Source organism: Phoxinus phoxinus (genome assembly GCF_949152265.1).
Source record: "Phoxinus phoxinus genome assembly, chromosome: 9".
Classification (NCBI taxonomy): domain Eukaryota; kingdom Metazoa; phylum Chordata; class Actinopteri; order Cypriniformes; family Leuciscidae; genus Phoxinus; species Phoxinus phoxinus.
The window spans coordinates 33,688,916-33,708,807 of record NC_136884.1 but is presented as its reverse complement, the minus strand read 5'-3'; the positions used below and the strand labels follow the sequence as shown (position 1 = coordinate 33,708,807).

At 37.9% G+C, this 19,892-nt stretch overlaps 2 protein-coding genes across 3 annotated transcripts in view; both read right to left on the bottom strand.

Annotated features, from left to right (window-relative positions):
* The window catches only part of LOC307004198 (uncharacterized protein), a 30,452-nt gene extending 19,816 nt beyond the window's left edge, over window positions 1–10,636 (bottom strand). For both annotated transcript variants that reach the window (XM_079623295.1, XM_079623294.1), the window contains exons 1-2: window positions 10,524–10,636; window positions 9,244–9,391 (exon numbers count right to left, since the gene is read on the bottom strand). In XM_079623295.1, the coding sequence (XP_079479421.1) occupies window positions 9,244–9,328 (85 nt within the window). In that variant the 5' untranslated portion in view covers window positions 9,329–9,391; window positions 10,524–10,636. The remainder of the gene's footprint in view (window positions 1–9,243; window positions 9,392–10,523) is intronic.
* A 1,492-nt stretch (window positions 10,637–12,128) lies between these two features.
* Window positions 12,129–19,112, bottom strand: LOC307004239 (uncharacterized protein). The gene is made up of 10 exons (XM_079623340.1): window positions 18,843–19,112; window positions 16,777–16,967; window positions 16,339–16,459; window positions 16,105–16,211; window positions 15,929–15,991; window positions 15,554–15,637; window positions 15,285–15,422; window positions 14,858–15,078; window positions 13,942–14,101; window positions 12,129–12,293 (listed from the first exon to the last, which is right to left on the bottom strand). The coding sequence occupies exons 2-10, from the start codon at window positions 16,964–16,966 to the stop codon at window positions 12,157–12,159; spliced, it is 1,221 nt and encodes a 406-aa protein (XP_079479466.1). The 5' UTR covers window position 16,967; window positions 18,843–19,112; the 3' UTR covers window positions 12,129–12,156.
* Between the last annotated feature and the right edge of the window lie 780 nt (window positions 19,113–19,892).

Genomic DNA, 19,892 nt, shown 5'->3' with positions numbered 1-19,892 from the left:
GATTAATCGACGATCGATTAACTGTCGATAATACATTTAATCGATACAACTTCTCGATCATCGATTAAGCAGGTTCATGCTGCTCAACCGCGAAACAAAGCGAGCGCCATTTACACCATTATGACTATAAGTTTGCGTGCTCATTCGCAGCGTTTTGTTTTGTGCAAATGTAAGTGTAATATTGTGTTTATTTTGTGTATGCCTCTATATCTGATTTATCTTATATTGGATGCATCCCTTGAATTAACGCTGTAGTGCACGTGATCAGCTTCAGCACGCGCGACTCAAACGGCATTGCACGACTAATAATGACTATTGGGAGGACTGTCATATTACATAACATTATAAAGTTAGTTGCCATGACGCTTGATGCTTGCTTGATGTTATTGATGCTTTCAATTTCAAATACTCACGCCCGCTTTGTGAAGAGCGCTCTCACATGCGGCTGTGAGCGACTCTGTTTACGTGGTTAAATCTACTTGCATCTCAAAATTTGTTATGACGCGAAATTAAAGCTAGGGTAGGTAATCCTGTTTCAGAAACATTTTTTTTTATACTGGGTGAAATGGTCCTTCCATTCTGATAGTAGTCAATACATTATGTGTTCAGAAAAAGGAATGAAAAAAATCTGACCTCTGTAGCAGCTGTAGGACAGTAAAAACTCTGACCAATCACTGCCATTCGGTGCGAATGTAAAGAACCAATCAGATGCCTTCATGTCTCGTGCCCGAGCACCCGAATATCATTAAAAATATTTTTGGATGACTCGTAACCGCGGGTGACCGCAGGCACCCGCTCATTTTGGATCAACCCGCGCATCACTGGTAGGTACATGCAGCTGACTCCAAATGTGGATGCGCGTTCATGTTTGTGGGGGGTAGGCATGTGCCGGTATCACTTTTTCATGCTGCGATTGAGAGAGCATTTATCATGGTATTGTAATTTTACAAGAGAAACAGGTTAAAAAAAGAAACAAACTTCAGTTTTGTCCTTTTAGTAACTTTAATAACTTTTTAATGAACTAAAAGTAACTCAAACATTTAAATACAAATAAATACAAATAAAACAATATAAAATATAAAAGTAAACTGAACAATTATATCCTTTATCTCCCTGAATTGCAGTGGATGGTTGTCACGAATATGAGCGAACATGTTAGACGTGTTCCCTTGTTTTGCAGCCACTTTCCGTCCACATGTCTTACACAAAGGGAAACTGTCTTTGATCAGCAATCCCTCTGCATTTTTTTGGAACCCAAAATATTTCCAAAAATCTGACTTTACCCGTTTTGAAGGGGGATAAATTGTCGGCAGCGTTCCTCCTTCCGCCATTCTTCTTCTTCATGTGAGAATTTGAATGCGGCGTCAGTGGCCGTGGCGCGCACTGCGTGCAGTGTGATTCTACATGTGACGTGAACACTGTTTACATCCGGGTGCGCTCACGTGTTCTGCGCAGCATATACGCAGTGTTTGTTCAAGCGGTTGATGGAAAATAAGCTATAATGCACGTTCTAAAAATAAAAATTCGGATCTATTATTTTTTACGGTATTTTGAAGTGCCCACGATAACAATATCGTGTATATTCATTATCGTGATTTATCGAATTACCGAAAATCGGCACATGTCTAGTGGGGGGGCGTAGCTTTGGACGGAGCACTGACAGGAGGGGGCGGAGCTTAGAAGAGGTGCCACTTTCAAATCTGGCTAGCTCTCCAACATTACCTACCCTAGCTTTAATGTAAACAGTCAGTTATGTCTTAAGTTATTAAACCGACAGGACAAACCACATCTTATGCACTCTGTTTATTGCTTGTAATGTTTTTTCTCCTCTTTGTTATTGATAGCTTTTATGTTTTTAAGCTATTCGTTTATATAGCCTATTTAAAATTATTAACATGTAACTGTATTAATTTTGTTTTTTAATGTGTAATTATTTTTAAAAGTAGCCTACTTATAATTACATATGTAATTAAAAAAAAGTATTTAAAGTTTTATTAATAAGATTAATTAATAAATAAAAGTTGATCGGCTCATGAGGTGCCTAAAGATTCCCATCCATATTTTACAATGATTTATTGCTTGTGTTTGTTGAATAATATAATAGATAAAGAGCTTAAAAAATAATCGCATATTAAATCGCAATATTGGTAAAAATAATCGCAATTAGATTATTTTCCAAAATCATTGTTTATTTTGAATATATTGGATTAATCTCATATAGGATGCGTTTCTTTGAGTTAAATAACGCGCTAGCAAACTAAGTGCTCCAGTTTAACGGTAGCCTTCATTCAGCGCGCGCAGCTCAAACAGAAATGCAGGACTAAATGGACTGACATATTACATAACATGAGAACACTATTGTATTAAACCGTTGTGAATGCATTTAGTTTAGTTGCCGTCTTCAGTGCGGTGTTCAGGGAGAGCTCGTCCACAGTCACACATTCTGCATCTGAGGCGGCGGTGGTGACTAGGGATGCATAACGATTAATCGCAATTAATCGTTTGCAGAATAAAAGTTTTTGTTTACATCATATATGTGTTGTGTATAATAATTATGCATATATAAATATACAAACATGCATGTATAATTTTAAGAAAAAAATCTATTTATATATAGAAGTATTTATAATATAAATTATATTTAAATATAAAAATGTATGTAAATATTTAAAATATATATACATGCATGTGTGTGTATTTATAAACATAATTATTTTACACAGTACACACACATATATGATGTAAACAAAAACTTTTATTCTGCAAACGATTAATTGCGATTAATGGTTATGCATCCCTAGTGGTGACGCGTTGTATTAGTAGTTATTATATTTGATTATTAAATAATTAAATGATCAATAACATCGAAACATTTTACAATCTAGCCCTTTATTAGATTAAAAACCATTCTCATTCATTTGGTGATAGGGCTGCACGATTCTCCATGGGAATTGAGATCACGATTCTCTTACACGATTCTCATTATTTTAAACCAAAATGTATTGCACTCAAGTACAAAAAAACACAGGACATTCAGTATAATAAAGTGCAGGTCTGCAGGAGTAACAAAAAATCGTCTCTACTCTCTTTTCTTTATTTTAGACCCCTTAAAGAAAATAATTCGTTCATATTATGGGCTCATCTGATTTTTTGTACATAGCCTAGGCTATTTGTTAGGATTTTAGTATCATAATGATTAGGCTAATAAATGCATGCACAATTATCCGTGAACTTTTTTTTTTGAACAAATGCCTTTCAACTTGTGTGTGCAAAATTCAGAATTAAATTAATGTGCAGAAATTTGTACAAATAGAGAGTAGGCTATGTAGGCCTACTATACTGTTGTAGCCATTAAAAAAGCGCGTTTCATATTTGTTAAAATATTATAATGTTTTTTTTTTCATTTATGTTGATTTATGAAAAGTGAACAGCACGACCGAGTAAGATAGGATGCGCAATATGAGACATGGAGCGGGTCAGACATGATTTTGACCGTTGAAGTTGTTATAGAAAGCCTTTCTTTAAAGTGAATTTCGTTTTGTATAAATTGTATCTTAATTTTAATCAATTTTTCATCAACCAATTGCCTGTATTTAATGAATAGGCCAACAAAACAAATATAGCCTAACGGAGGCGCCAGCGCGCTCACTTGCACGTAAACTAGAGCACATCCTAACTTAACGAAACTCAGTGTATGCCTCACACAGACATGACAAATACACCAAATACACAAAGCTTGAAATGTCTTTAAACGAAATAATTCAAAACGAAAAAAGAAGGCTACTCTCTGATTATGTAGTAATCCATTATTAGGCTTATGTGCATTTCTCTCTATAAGCGCGTTCACACGGAGATGGCGATCGTCAACTTCATCTTTGAAGCCGAGTCGACACTTTTTCATTTCAGAGAAAACACTTGTTTATTAATAAAAATCAATACACGTGTCACCGGATTTACAGATGCACGCACACATATTATTTCAAAATAACGAGATATTGTGTTGAAATAACATTATTATTAATAATAGCCTACATCTTTTAGAATAGGCCTATTTATAGAATAGCGCTCCGGGACCTCCCACTTTACAAATTAAGCACTGCACGGAAGTGAATCGCCATCATTAAGAAATGAGATCGCATTTATGTTTGAATCGAGATCGTGATTTTTTTTCGATTAATCGTGCAGCCCTATTTGGTGAGGAACATTGTTTTGAGCAGGTTTGCCGACCCTGTCACGCTGTTGGCCGTAATAATGCAGCAGACGCATATTGCAGCATTAAGGCTAATGATTAATCGATTGTTAATTTAAACGACGATCGATCATGGGAATTTGTGAAAATTGACATCCCTAATAAAAACACAGCTAGATATAAAAATTTGAGCAGAGACTGTACATTTTAGTTTTCACACAGCTTGCGGAGTGCAAAATAAAACAGTGTCGAGTCAACAAAATAATTAATCGCCACTGAGGACATTCTTCAAAAATATCACATTTCTGTAGTAGGGATGTTAACCGATGACCGTTTGACCGATGGTTGACCGTATCAACGTTAACCGATCAAAGTTTTCGGCAGTCAGTAAAAAAAAAAAAAAAGTGATCTCTAAATTAGTCTATTATAGACAGTGGACTAAACGCTACTACAGTTAGCATCTCATTCCAATATCTTTTTGTGTGAAGTGAACAAATCCCTCTCACTCAATCTTTCATAACTCGCCCGTTTGTACCATAGACAGTGGTTTGTACTTATTAAAAACATTTGGCGCGAGGTCACAGCGTTTGGGTTCGCGCGCTCACAAGGTTTGCAGAAAGTAAAGGCTACAGGCTAACACACTCGAGGTTAGCGCCAGGGCAGACGACAGGAGGAAGCGTGCAGAAAATAGTAGTGTGTGTGTGGGACCATTTCACCAAACAGAATCACACAGATGTAACGTAAGTTGCAACTTGTGTGATACAGTGCTAAATATGAAAATACATTACAAATACATTTCAGTGGTATCAGATAAGGTGATGATGATCATCGTCTTTCTTTATTATTGTTACAGATGGTACTCAACCAGAATGCCTATTACCGCCGCGACAGGCACCGCGGCGAAACTACCGCGGTAAAAATAATCCAGTCGCATTTCAAAGTCATTCGCGAAATGACCGCCAGGTGGCGCAGAGGGACATTGTGCAAAACAGCAGCTATTGCCGTATTTTGAAATGTAAGCGGGGTTAATGTCAATTAACAGATGAAATAGGCTACTATAGAACATTGTTTAGGACAGAAAAATAGAATCATAATTTTAAAATAGAGACGAGAACAATATAGCCTTTATTTCATATTGTAACCTAGACGTCGGTGGGTGACATAAGCCTATTGCCCGTTGGGAGCAGCGTGATAAAATAATAATAATAACAAAAATAACGAACAAAAATAAATTAGGTGCAAAGAAGCTGATTATTTGTTTACTACTCAACTGAGGAATGAGACGATAGAGTGATGAGCGCTTCTCTGGAACAGATTGGATAAACCGGGCATTTTTAAATGAGTAGGCCTAGCCTATATTCATGGCCGAGTGGTAGAACTTACGTATCGGTCATTTGGATGACACGGGCACGAATTCCGTACAAACAAAGATTATTGTACATTTTGTATTAGCCTATTAATGCATGTCATAGCCTATTATTAATGCAGACAAACAAACAAACAAAACATTTTTTTATACAGGATAGCCTTTTTTTTGGTTCATATAGAGTTTGTAAAACATGTTTTTAAGCAAGGTGTGATTTGCCAGGGGGGACGGGGATTTCCTTCTGGTCTAAAAATCCCTGCTTCTGCTGAATTATTTTAATCCCCCCTCCCTCCACAGTAACCAATGCTATAAATTACTTCACCAATAGACCATTTAAAATATATAAAATAAAGATATGCAACAGGCACGTTTAAACGACAAACAATAAAATCAGAACCAGTTTCAGTTACGTTCATGGTTCCAGTGCCTTAATGCATGCACGGCTTTCAAAATGTCACAAAGCGTTTTGAGATTATTTTGAATGAAATATTGAAGTTTATAATTAAGTATTTTGGCACACCACGCCGAGTGGCGCTATCCATTGTTCTAAAGTCGGGTTTTATTCTGGCATGTTGAATTAGTGTTCGGCAGACGCGGCTGCGCGTTCATTTGGATTTATTTTTCTCATAACAGACAGCTATAATAACTTAGGCCCTTTAGGCTACTCCGTAGTTTTTTTAGTCATACAGATCAGAGTAGAGTAGCCTACATCGTTCAAAACTGTAAACTTGTATTCATATTCAAACTTTTATTCAAAAGTTTATCTGTCGTCTCTGTCTCGGGAACTGCGCGTCACAAAAATGAACCGAAAGCCACTTTCCTCCGCTCAGTCACGATAAGAAATCGGCTATGTCTAAAGCTTTTAAATGTCTAAATATTTAATAAATGTTATCTGATTAGGTAATCCGTATGAAACCGAGAGGTGCAGAGGATCTACTCAAAAGCTGTGAGCGCTTCCCAATGATGAACGGACAAGGGTGAAAATCTCGCTATAATTAAATGTAGTCTAGGCTAAATCGCCCTGAATTAAATTGTAAAAATAGATCAGATAATTTATTTGTCGAAATGTTGCGATATTGTTTCATTTAAGTTCATAAATATTATATAAATGTTATTTAGTTTAGCAGCAGCACAAAGCACTGTGGTTCGAGATTTATATTTAAAAAAATAATAATAGATAATTCACAAATCGCGCACCCTGGTTGTAAGGATCCAAAGATCGCCGTGGAATTTAACATTGAGTTGAACATTGTATTCATGACAACAAATGAACATGCGTTTGAACAAATTAACATGCGTTTGTATTTAGGCTTGCTTGGAAAAAGCTGCCCAAACCGAGGTAGCGTTTTATTTCTTCAATTAGCCTATTGAAATAATTAAATGTTTATTAATAAACTTTTATGACAGAAATATTAGCCTATTAGCCTACATGTAGCCTAAATAATTAAATTATTTCATTATCAACACTTTACTAGCCTAATTCTATGTCTAGAATTAAGTGTGAATTGCGACTTCTCTTTGTTTTAAGTCTGTCTCAGACTCGGATAGCCTGTGGGGGGTTGGGGGTTCAGGAGGTGTTAATATTCCGTCTTTCATATGCAGAGTGAGTCTGATGACCAGGCAAAGGCAAAATACTTTTAAAGATAAATCTCTCGATGTGTCCAAATGTAGGCCCTTAAATTATAAATATTGTAGTTTTATGTATTGTATTTAAAGGGGTTTCACACACACTTTCAGTTGAAGTGTTCAATCCATTTGTTTCAACTGGTTTTGTAGAATTTTAACATGTTTGAGCAGTGTGTGTGTCAACAATCTGGCATTATCTAAACATGAACTATCGACGAAACGCGTTCTTGCCAACTAAACGAATGCATGTGAGCAGCAGATACAGAGCGCTTATTCGCGATCCACCTCGTTTTATTGTACGGTGAATTCAACCAGGCATTCTGTTTGAAGCAAGACTCAATCATGTTACAGTTTTTTTTTCGTGATTTGTCTGGATGACACACAGCGACATCAGTATTATCAGCTGTATAATGGGGTTTTACCCTGAAATCTCGTTTAATGTCGAGAGAGACCCGGCGCGCGCAGTGCAGAGACTAAATAAACTAAAATAAAAGAGATCCAGCGCGAGAGAAGCAAAGAAAATCTTAATTTATGTTGCTTTGAACTATTTTCGTTTTGTAGACTAGCCTACTGTTTTAATTGTTTATTTAGCTGCAATTTCTTTGGCAATACAGATTTAAAATGTTGCAAGAATAAGATTCTGTTTCTTACTTAATAAACTCTAACTCGATGCAACCCTGTTTTAAATAAATAAACTGCCCCGACACTTTATTTAAACCTTGAAATGTCCAGGATCTGTTTTTAAAAATTTCTTCCTTTGCTATGGCGGGTATCAATTGTCAGTCATCTCAATTTCGTGGATGATTCACAAAACAATAATTTAGCAGATTAAAGATAGCTTCGTCATTTTCATTTTCTGACACGATCGGCTGATAATCATCCTTCATCAGTTTTGTCGTCTGTGCAGCGGCTCTACTGGGATGTAGCAAATGTATGTTGTAATGTGCCATTGATAATTAAACAAAACGCTTGACTTCAATAAACAGTTACCCATCTAAGCATCAAGAATGGTAAAACTAACGCTGTCAGCCAAAGCTAGTGAGATTCGATCTCGCATCGTTTGAAGCTCCGTGAAGCTCGTGCTGTTGCGTTGTCCACTGCACTACCGTCGGTCCGCTGATGAGACACTGCTCTTGCAAAGCCTCATTGATGTAGCCTAATATTTTTCTATTGCAATGTTTTGTGTTGAAATGTTTTCATTATTTATTAAATGTATTAGGCCTACATTTAATTTCAGTCTTGTGATTATATGAATTCATTTAACTACATGTTTAACTTGAATTGATCTGTTTTAACACATTTCAAACACTCTCAATGAGCCGCGGCGCGGCGGCAGATTACACAATAGAGAGAATAAACTGACACTTTTCAAAGTCTGCGATTGTAGCGCCTCTTAGCGGTCAAAGCCAGCAACTACACACCCGCAATTTTACCGCCGCGGGAACGGCGGCGGTAAAAGTCTCATTCTGGTTGAGTACCATCTGTAGCACTACCTCAAACTAAAGCGGCGTCTCTTCGGTTCGGAGCTGTCATTTTCTGAAATGAGCCGCGGCAATGTTTCAAATGAGCTTCTAATGCTAGACAAACGCCTTTATTTTCTATTCGATCACCTTGTATCCAAACAATTTCGAAACTAAGGAGCCATTTGTCCGCCGATTACATACAAGCTCCTCAGCGCCGCGTTTGCGGGACTCATGTTTCACGCTGTTGGGGATTTTTAAAAAGTGACTTGAGTGGAAGGGCGGCGCTGGTGTAAATTCGGCACAACACCGGCGCCGTGTGTGTGTGTGTGTGTGTGTGTGTGAGCGGGAGGCAGAGCGGCGGAGAGATGCGACAGAGTTGTGAAATTGCAGGCGCGGTTCGAAATGGCTGTTATTTCAAATAGCGTAACATTTTAAACTAATCGGTTAACCGGTTTCAACCGGCTAATGAGGCTCGGTGGTCGGTCAAGAATTTTTTTAGTTTTCGCCATCCCTACTCTGTAGAGCTGGACATTTTGATAAGGATCAAATGACTGAGTTCAGCTTTGAGAATGAAGCGAGAATTTGAGAATGAAACCGACCTGTTTGTTCCTCAGTTTCTTCTTGTTTCACACTGAATGTTTCTTCAATCTTGAAGTCTTCACTCTCCTCTTTAATAAACGCCATCTTTATAATGGTGTGTCACGTGGATCTCAGTCGATTCACCAGGAGTTTTTCTGTGTGTTTGTCCTGTTTAAGAAGAGAATACAGAAAGACTACTACTACTATCCAAACTACTTATCTAAACACAGTCTGTTGCAGTCTTAGATCTGATTTGCAGGCTGACCCAAACCAGACAGTTATAGAAGTGCACAGACTCGATAACAGCTGAATAAAACGGTGGCATGCTAATCACTTTCACATCAAATACACTTTAAAACAAAGCAAACACCAGAGACCGCTTAGACAAATGTTTCACGTGCGGAGAACGCTAACCTAACATATAAATGTTTAAGCATTGCGTACGTAGCTCTGTAATTGGCCGAAATGCTCCGTTTCTACTTTTCTTCTATTACTTTTTTGTTTTCTTCTACTCTTCGGTCTGGATGACCTCTGACCTACCTTTTGTATAATCTGAATTAATGCGTTTTAAATGTTAGAATATTGGAATTTGAGGTTCATTATTTCTTCATCTTGAAAACTTGAAGTTGTATTCTTAAAAACTGAATATTTGCAATAAAAAAAATCAGAAAAAAATCCACTGTTTGAAAATACGCGTCTATAAAATTCTGCCATTAATACATGTAAATTGTGCTAAATTTAAAATGTTTAATATTCAAGTATTTTTTTAACTATTTAAAATGCCACAAAGTATTCAATTTTGTTCATTTACACTTGTCTATAATTCAAATGGCTAGTATTGTCATATTATAGCTCAATAATTAATGGACTTAAATGACCTGATTAGACTAAAAACTCTCCAAAGTAACACTAAAAACTAATTAAAGAACTCAAAACTATACAGACATTACATATTTAGGCATTTGTGTTTTACATTTCCAAGAAAACGTTGGTATTGCTATTGATGTGTAAAAGCGATCATTTACAGATGTTTGTGTACGTTAGTTAAGTTTCATAATACTCTGTTTCTCCATCACTGCTCGCCAGTGTCTGAGTTTGCGTTTTTGATGAACTTATTCACGAGATAGGGAGCGAAATGAGACTTGTCTTTTCATGTGCCAATTCGATTCATTCATAAAAATAACGTTTATCGATGTGAAATAAAGTATTTCAATGTTTCATTCAACAATAATTAGCGTTTGTAAAAACTATATAATTGCCTGAACTGGTTGGATTGATTTAAAACGCTTAAAACACAGACCTTTCTTCAGCCGAATCACAGCAGATGCAGGAGCTCGACGGTCGGGTCGACGCAGCCTTATGACGTCACACCGGCACACCAAAATAAAAGTCCTGTTCACACGCTGCTGTGTAAAATCACAACAGTGCACAGAACATTTATATTATAGATGCTAGAGGAGTTACGATTTGATTTCTTTGTGAAATACATATTGTCCATTGATGTATTTAACATGTTAAGAACTACTAATGAAAGAGTTTAAGATTCTTTCTAAAAGGCAAAACTTGAAAGTCTGGGAGCAAAAACCATTTATACCAGCATTTTTTTTTTTATTTAACCTTTATTTAACCAGGAAAAGGTCCCATTGAGTTACTATAACTCTTCTCCCAGGGAGTCCTGGCCAAGATAGTCGGCCAAAAAGTTGCAAATAAAAAAAGACAGGACAAAACATGTCATACTACACAACAAATCTTTATACATATACAAACAAAACATTTTATATTAAACATATCATTTAAAAGGGTACCTAGTTTAAAAACAAGTACACCGTTCAATCAAAGTTAACTTTAAAAGGTTTTTAAAAATAGTAATAGATGATATCGATCAATATCTATAGAATGATATGAATATTGATTCTAAATTTAAGGAGTTCATTCCAGACATTTGGTGCATATGATGAAAAAGCTTTTTTACCAAATTCTGTTTTTGTTGATGGAATAATTAATAATATATATACTTTTTTTTTTTAAAGAATAATAATATTCATTAAAATGCACACAATGAAAAATGTGATTTACAAGTAAAAAATATATCATCTCAATATAATTAGAAGAGTCTGATTATATATATGGATACATTTGCCAATTTAAAATATATATATATATACCCACACAGCAAAAGGACTCCGCGGCGGATCGGCCGCGGAGGTATCGCGGCTTCCGGAACGGACCCGCGAAACGGACCCGTATCGGCGTCCACTTGCGCGCAGTGACGGATCCGCAACGAAGGCGGATCGTGGACCCGCCGTGGCTCCGTACGGCCTCCGCTCTGCATCCGCGATTATTGATACACATCCGCCGCGGACCCGCAACGGACTCAAAAAATAGTGGCTCATTTGGCCCGGGTCCATTTTGGACCCGTTTATCTAATTTTTAAAATCCCTTCTGTTCTTACTGTAGGCTAGGATAAAACATGGTTAACTAAACTATAGGATAAAACCAAAACTATCACTATGGCCTAAGTAACCTAGGTTACTACAGCATATAGACCTTAAGCTTAAAATCTGCATTGAATTGCCTTGTATTTTTAACCTAACAATATTTATAGGCCTAACAGAAAAGTTCCAATACAAGACATAAATTTACTGTACAAAAGTAATCACTACTCAATGGAAATATAAAATTGACATTTACATTTATGAAAAGTTGTAGATTAAAGGCTATGCCATTTTTGTTAAGTATATGTTGGCTTGGCTTATCTACATTCATTTTGCAGTCAACCTAATTTAATAGGCCAAGGTCGGTGCAAACATAAAATATTTTATCTATTAGGCTACAACTTCAATGAAATTCTGCACGATGCACAGCTAAACTATCAGAAAGGGAGTGAACAACAAGAGGTTCAATAAAAATGTTTTATTGTTGAATCACTTCTATCACTCAGTTTGTGTGGATGGAGGCGGGACACGTCTCCTCGTTGCCCGATCTGCCGCCAGGTTGAACCACCTGATGGCGTGCTTGATGACCTCCGCATCCGTGGCTGAGCGTGTCACTGTGTTTTTCCTCACAGCACCTAATAAAACAGACAGATATGTTTATGTTTATGGTATGTATAGGTGGAATATTAAACGAAATATAGTAACACATAGCTTTGGTGCGCGAGCTGATAAGAGAAAAACGCCCCGTGGATTGAGCACGCAGCGGGACAGACGCGCGAACTGGCCGAGCGCATCCTGCACGCGCGCTCTCTCTCGTCAGGTAACGTTAATAATAAGCTACATGCCTCGATTTATTTTCTTTGCCATTGACATCCGACTGAAACAACAAACTTAAAGGCATGTGGCTTTATCAGCTCGTGCGTCTGTGCCGCTGCGCGCTCAATCCACTGCGCGTTTTTCTCTCATCAGCTCGCGCACCACAGCTATGTGTCATGGGCCTTTCACACAGGATGCGGAATGCGCGCCGCTGTGCTATAAAACCCAATAATTTCACTTGTTTGCGCCGCGTAAGGACGTTTTGTTGCTGCGTCGAAAAGCGCAAGCGAAAGCCATAAGTTCAACTTTTGCCGCTGCGAATTGTGACGATTGCCAACGCGGCCAATAGAATTGGGGAATCCAAACAAGCACGGAAATCAAAATGGATGAACGACTAGTACTCTACTGTGTGTGTCGGAATTTCCTAAGCTGTACAAAACAAGTTTGAGGTTGGATAGGGACATCGTCAGGAAAGCTGTGTCATGAAGACATCTCAATTCAAGTTGGCATGTCATGTGTGTTTTAAATCAGGTAAGTTAGCTTGTTGTAGATAGATGGTAACCGGGAGGGGACGTTTGGTTCACTTAGTTTTGTCGTGGCCACGAGACACTTCGTGGGAACGTGATAAATCGTGGCGACGAGATCATTTTGGCCACGCGGTGTTAAGTAACCAAGCCACAGCAGTTGAAGATGGAGATGACTGATGAAACAATTTTTTTTTTACTTTAAATTAGAAATGTCAAATAAATATATATTGCGATATACTGCCATTAAAGGAGAACTCCGGCGCAAAATGAACCTTTGGTCTAATTACACATTGTTACCTAGTCAACCGTTATCTGAGATTTGTTTTCATGATTATTGAATGTAAATAGTTTTATCTCTAAAAACAGTTTAGCTTGCTAAAATGTATAAGCTATGTATTACTATAACTTCGTTATAAGTGAAAGACACCTGAAGCGCGTTTCGTCTCAAATTTGCTGGTTTGAATGAGCCGAAAGCCAGCACGCAAAGGGAGCGCTGCAGCGTGTTAAAAGCTGTATCGCCCCAGTTTCTACACATCAAACGTTAGATCCTTTTATCAGGAACAATGGGGTCTCTCTGTTCATAGAACAACAATGGTGAGTACAGAATCCAGCAGTTAATAACTGAGTCTTCTCTTACCACAGGACAGCAACAGCGGAATACAGATCTTCACAACGACACACAGAGCAGAACTTCTCCTTTCTCTAAATGATTCGTTCATCAATAACTAACCACTTATAAATGACATACAACTAAACGTTATTATAAAGTTCAAAAGAGAACATCAAACGTCCAAAAAGTCTATGGTATAGGATCCAGTCTAAAAAAAAAGGCTACACTGTCATATTGGGAAGATAGTTGCTGTGATTTTTACGGCTGCCCTAACATTTACAAACTATTGACTTCCAACATATTTAATATTACTTTGAATTATATACTTACTGAAAAGCAAGGTCTTTGTTGTCATCCTATTGAAGGACTTTTTGTTATTAGCCCCCTTCCAATTAATTTGATGAGACACCTCATCTGTGAAGATCCTGCCCAGGATGTTCCAGGTCACCCTCTTCACATCCTGGCCTCCAATGGTGGCCAAAGAAGAAATCTAAAAGGCAAAGACATCTTTTTTAAATAGACAGCAAGGTAAACATTTCTAAGCTCAAGTTGAATTTAAAGGTGCATTTAAAATATTTGTGTTCCTTTTGAAAGCGTCCAGAAATGTAGAAAAAGATAGAAAACTTCTATGTTTCTAGTTTTTTCTCTAAAGAAAAAAAATCTTATAATGTTTTATTAAAGTTCGGGAGGAGCACGTTCAGATAATTAACATGGGTGGAGAGGTGTATAGATTCAGCAGTCTCACCTCAATCCATTGCCAGTTTAGCAGCATCCCTCTGCCCCCCCTTCTCCACACTTATAGTCCTAACTACTTACATACGGAGGGAGTAGTACTCTGTGTTTGGGCCGAACTCTGAGCTCGGAGCCCTCCCCCCGGACAGCACGCCATATACACATTAATCTTTACCCCCTCTAATTGTAAGTGTGAACTCGTGAAACATGTACTTGGATCACACCCTCATGTGTCACCTTTAAACACATTAGCCACGTTTCCACTGTCGGGCCAGGGTTGAGCCAGACTAGTGCGTGCCAGGGCCAGTCGCGTTTCCACTGTCACTTCCGAGGCTATTAGCCCGGCACGACCCATTTAAAGCCCTGGCCCGACAGTGGAAACGCGGCTAATGTCAAACCAGTGAGATTGTCGCTCACAGACAGAATCTTACCACTGCTTCAATAGAATATTTGCAATAATCATGGACAATCAATAAACCTAATGGCACCATTCATATTAAATAAGAAAACTCACCACTCTCTGTCGAGCTGGGCCATTTGATGGTTCTTTTAAAAAGATTTCGAATGCCTCCACTGCCTCCAATTGTTCCAGGGGAAACTGGATATTTTCAGGCATCTCGACATCTGGCCCCGGGGTGCTGTTCAGCCTGCTGGTGAGGTAGTTCACCTTTGCCACAAGCTGGTCCTGTTGTTGTTTGATGGTTTCCAGCAGGCTAAGGATGTGGACCTCAGCCGCTGTTGACAAACATGAAATATAGCTAAAATGTAGTATATTAAAATATATAATGTTTCAGTGTTTATCCTCATTACTCATAATACTGATATTAGTTAATGACAAAAGTTATTGTCAAAGTTTGAAGAAAATATGTGATGGCTGTGGGAGTTTTTTCCAAAATCTTTGGCACAGAATGACCCTCTAGTATTTGTCAGTTATTGCTCACCAGAGCAGGGAATGGTATCAGCCATTCTTCCCCCTCGCCATGTTGGTCTATATGTCAGGCTTGGACAGGCTTCCTCTGTTGGCCGCATGTTGAGGGCTGGTGCGGGGGGTGGAGGGAGTTGTGGAGGGACTGCCGTTCCTGATCCATAGTGAGGTGAGCGGTGTGTGAGAGGGGGACATTTTTTATTAAATGGTAGTAATCTGTTAACCATGACTGATAATACACATGGGGCCTTTCTATTCACTAATATTTCAGAAATCAGTCCCTACCTTGAGTAACTCTGCGCATGTTAAATGCAGGTGCAAGGATTTGAGGTGGTAAAGGGTTTTGCTGTCCTGCCCCATAGTCAGGTGCTAAGGGAGAGAAATTGGTAAATGGCTGTGATCTGTTAACCATGGTAGGCTGCAAGGCTGCAAGCTACAGGGCCAAACAATGGCAAACAAAAAATCTCTGGTCATGCTGAACATGAATTTATGTTTCAACATTTTGGTATTCTACCTATTTCAACCCCATGAATGGATTGACATTGAAAATCTGAGATGGTAATGCAGATTAAATCTATTAATTTGAAACAGAGTGACCATTGCTGTGTTAATATTGATGGGGCCACTGTATTCAATATTATTTCGGAGAACAGTGTTTACCTAGACAGTTTTCTCCAGGTTGAGAATTTACTCTGCTGCCTGGCACTCGGCGAGATGGTGGAGCTGAAGGAATGGATACAAGGAGAGGGGAATATCTTTAGCACTAAGAATGTTAACCATATCTCTAATATTAATATTATGATATGTTATTTCGATGTTAAGAGATTATTCCTTACTCGGCCAGTGCAATTGGCTTGAGGCTTCAGCTGATACACCAGGCATCCTCAGAGATGTAAAGTCACCATTTTCTTCCTCACTCTCATCAGAGTCTCCAAAATGATGGCTGTTAAAAAAAATTGCCAAATATACATAGTACAAGCATCTCTGGTCTATTTTTGAATGTTACGGGAAATAACCTTCCTATTACTGCATAAACATAACAAAAACAAAACAGAACAGAACACACTTACACTGGCTTCCTGAATCTTTTTTCCGGCAGCTCCCCCTCCTGCTCTGCGTCAGACTGTAGCTCAGAGGTGTTGCAGCCGGTCTGATACTGATTCATTAGCCTAATGGCGTCTTTGTAGTTGTCTAAAATTTAATGTTAAAATGAACATGAGTTTCAAATTAGCAGTAGAGTTGCACAGAGTATTATTATTATTGATGATGATGATTATAATAATATATTATTTAACCAGGTTGGTCTCATTGAGAACACAAAAATATCTCTTACAAAAGAGACCTGACCAAGAATAGCATCAGTAGATATATATGGAATATTTTAAACAATGCAAGGCAAAGACAATTTCATGGGCATTTTCAGAACATAGAAATAATACGTTATTTCAAGCAGAAGGAGAAACAACCATGAAATTATTTTTAAACAAGAGTTTTATGAATTGGCTTACCACAAGTTCTGACGACCTTAACGTCATATTTTGGCCAGTTTGGCTCATGCTTCTCATTGTTAGCGGCTGCCCTTTTCACCCGTTCAGTGCTCTTAAAGCTGGGCCAGTACACCATCCCATCATCATGCCAATCAACTGGAACAACAGCAATGTCCTTGCTTGCTTGGAACTCAATTAGGTGAAAAGGCATCCTTAATGTAGAAAGAAAGAAAAGGGGTATTTATTAATCATCAAAAAGGAATAACATGACTAAAGCATGCACAAGTGTACAGTGTATACAAATTATTCGTGTCCTTCGTGGACTATCTGCTTGGCTTTGACATTTCCTTAGTTTGTTTAAAAATAATTATATTAAGTTGGTATTTATTTAACAATTAAAAAATAGGTATTAATTTCATAGGAAGACCTAATATTTGTTTGATGTATAACAGGCCTTGTGATTTGAAACGTTGGATTTGATTTGTAACAATATTATGTCATGAGAGGGGGTTCTGCGAAAAATCAGCAGCTGAGCTGACCATACCTACCAATAAAACCTGTTAATAACCAGAAGTCGGAGGTGGATACCGCTTTTAGCCAGGCAAATAAGTTATTATATCAATTTATATAATTTTCTTTTACTTATTTAAATAAACAAGGCCTACTTCTATCAGTAATTATTTTATTAAAAAAGGTTTTACAAAATATAAATCAAGTAACGAAGATCATAGACATGATACAAAAAAGCAAACATTAAGCTACATTTGAAATTATAAATTTGTACCCAGATATAATTTATGAATGAGTGTAAATGTTTGTTAAATAATTATATATATATACATACAGTGTTTCCCCTAGAAATTTTTCCAGCAGCGGTGCTGTTACGTTTTATTACTGCGACTTTCTTGACTTTAAAATGTATCTTTTAAATTGAAAAACATCATATGTGTAATTTAGGGCACAATTCAAACAAGATTAAAATATTTGTTGTCACTCGCCATTGAGGTCCCATGGCTGTTGACCGGAAGGGGAGGGACTTAGGCTCTCTATTTAGGCGGTCTCTGACGTGCCAGGGCGGGAAGTGCCCTGATTGGCTCAAGCGTCTGAGCCGCCTCGCCATAGGTTCGTGCAGCATTTGCTGCAGCACAACCAATGACCGCTCTAGACGCTCGTGTGTCTGCTATGCAACTTTACTGCGTCACAAAAAAATTGGCTTCAATATTCTCGAGAAAAGGAGTTTTCCCGTAATACGAGACCTCTCGGAACACAAATTTAATTGAGAAAGGTCATAACACTTGTATATTGTTACTGTTCGTTTAACTGATTTTATTGTTCTCATTTGTAAGTAGCTTTGAATAAAAGCGTCTGCTATATGAATAAATGTAATTAATATAAAAGTCATTAGGTGTCCTTCCGCTGTTTATGAAAAGTCATAAAGTCGTAATTACACGACTCTGCAGAGCTGTCTGCTCTAACTGAACTCAAGCGAAATGTCATCCGCTCCCTCGAGCAACTAGAACAGTGACAAGACGTCGTCACTCGCGAAGTTATGGCAACCAAATAACAACAGTATATTGTATATAATATATTATAATATAAACATTTGCCTATAGGGAAAGTGACAAACAGCGACGAAAGCCGTGACATGAAATCCCCACTCACGGGTCCCGTGTGGACACTGAATTTGATTAATTTAACTTAACGTTACTGTTTATCAGACCCCAGGCGACACAAGAAATGTTTAAATGTTCACAAGGTATGGTTTCAATGTAACGTAGACGGTATAACTAACATTAGCAGAAGCCCGCACTTTTGAGTTTGACGTTCAAATAGGCGGCATAGTTGTCTGAACCGACTCAAGTGATTAAAATGCTGTAACTTAATTTTCATTAGCCTATATAAGAGGATGGCAGACACACACACATGAGACCAAAATTGGCAAAATGCAAACTTAATAATGCACAGCTAGCTGAACATTAAGTTGTCCCAATATCAAACAACGTCATTACAATCATTAGTATAAAGTGATTTAAAAACCAATGTTTAACTGTGAATGTCGCAATATATCAATAAATCAATATACTTACTCAAAAGAGGGTTCAACACAACCTTGTCACAGCAAAAATATTCTCGACTGATATATCGGCTCTTGGTGACGTACTGTAGTCCAACCGTTGCAGTAAAAGGCGCGTCCGCGTCCGAGCATCCGATATGGGTCCGCTCAGGACCCGCTGTTTGACAGTAGAATTTACGGAGCCTCCCGGAGGCGGAGCTGATCCTCTGGGCGGCGCCAAAACGAATTTGACAGTCGCGCGGGTTTGGCGACTTGAACGCGGATCCGCATAGGAGTCTCCTGCTGTGTGGGTATATACGCAGGCTCAAACTGAGCTTGACGACGTAGATGTGACGTGAGCAACCTGAATCATCCCTTCCGAATCTCGCAGAGACGGAGAGTGTGAGCATTAGCTGTCCATGAGCTAGCAGCAGGAGCAACTTTATGACTCTATGGGCTTCTCCCTTGACTTTATCAGACTTTATGCCTACACGTCCCCCCGATTGCTTGCGAGCTTCTCCACCGGTCTATACGGTAATTTCTCGACTGTGCGACAGAGTCGAGTGGTTATGACGCAATCGTTAGCCTATTTTTACAAAAACGGCTTCTACGGGGCCACAACATAAGGTACAAGGTAGCCTTTCTGGCATTGACCTAAAAAATGAAAAATATAATTAGGAATAAAACAGTGTAGGCATAAGCACAAGCTCACTTCTCAATCAAAAAGTTAAAAGTTTAATCTAAAAGTGATTTTGTTAGATGTTTTGCTGTATTGTAGGCTAAATAAAAATATTTTGTGAACATACAATTGGGTTCTTCTTCATATTTTGCTTATATTTAATAAATTAACAAGACTTTAAGAACACACCATTAGTCCAAGACACATTTATACAGGTTTATTTCAGTTATTGCATTCAACAAATGATAATAATTAATAAAATAACTGAAATTAAGTTGAGTTTGCTGCTTATCACGAGAATGCCTGGTCAAATGCAAAAACAAATAAAACAAAATGAACAGTTTAGGCATAAAATCCCGCCACACCGAAATTATACAGGCCTATACCCTTTATTTTATTTTTTAA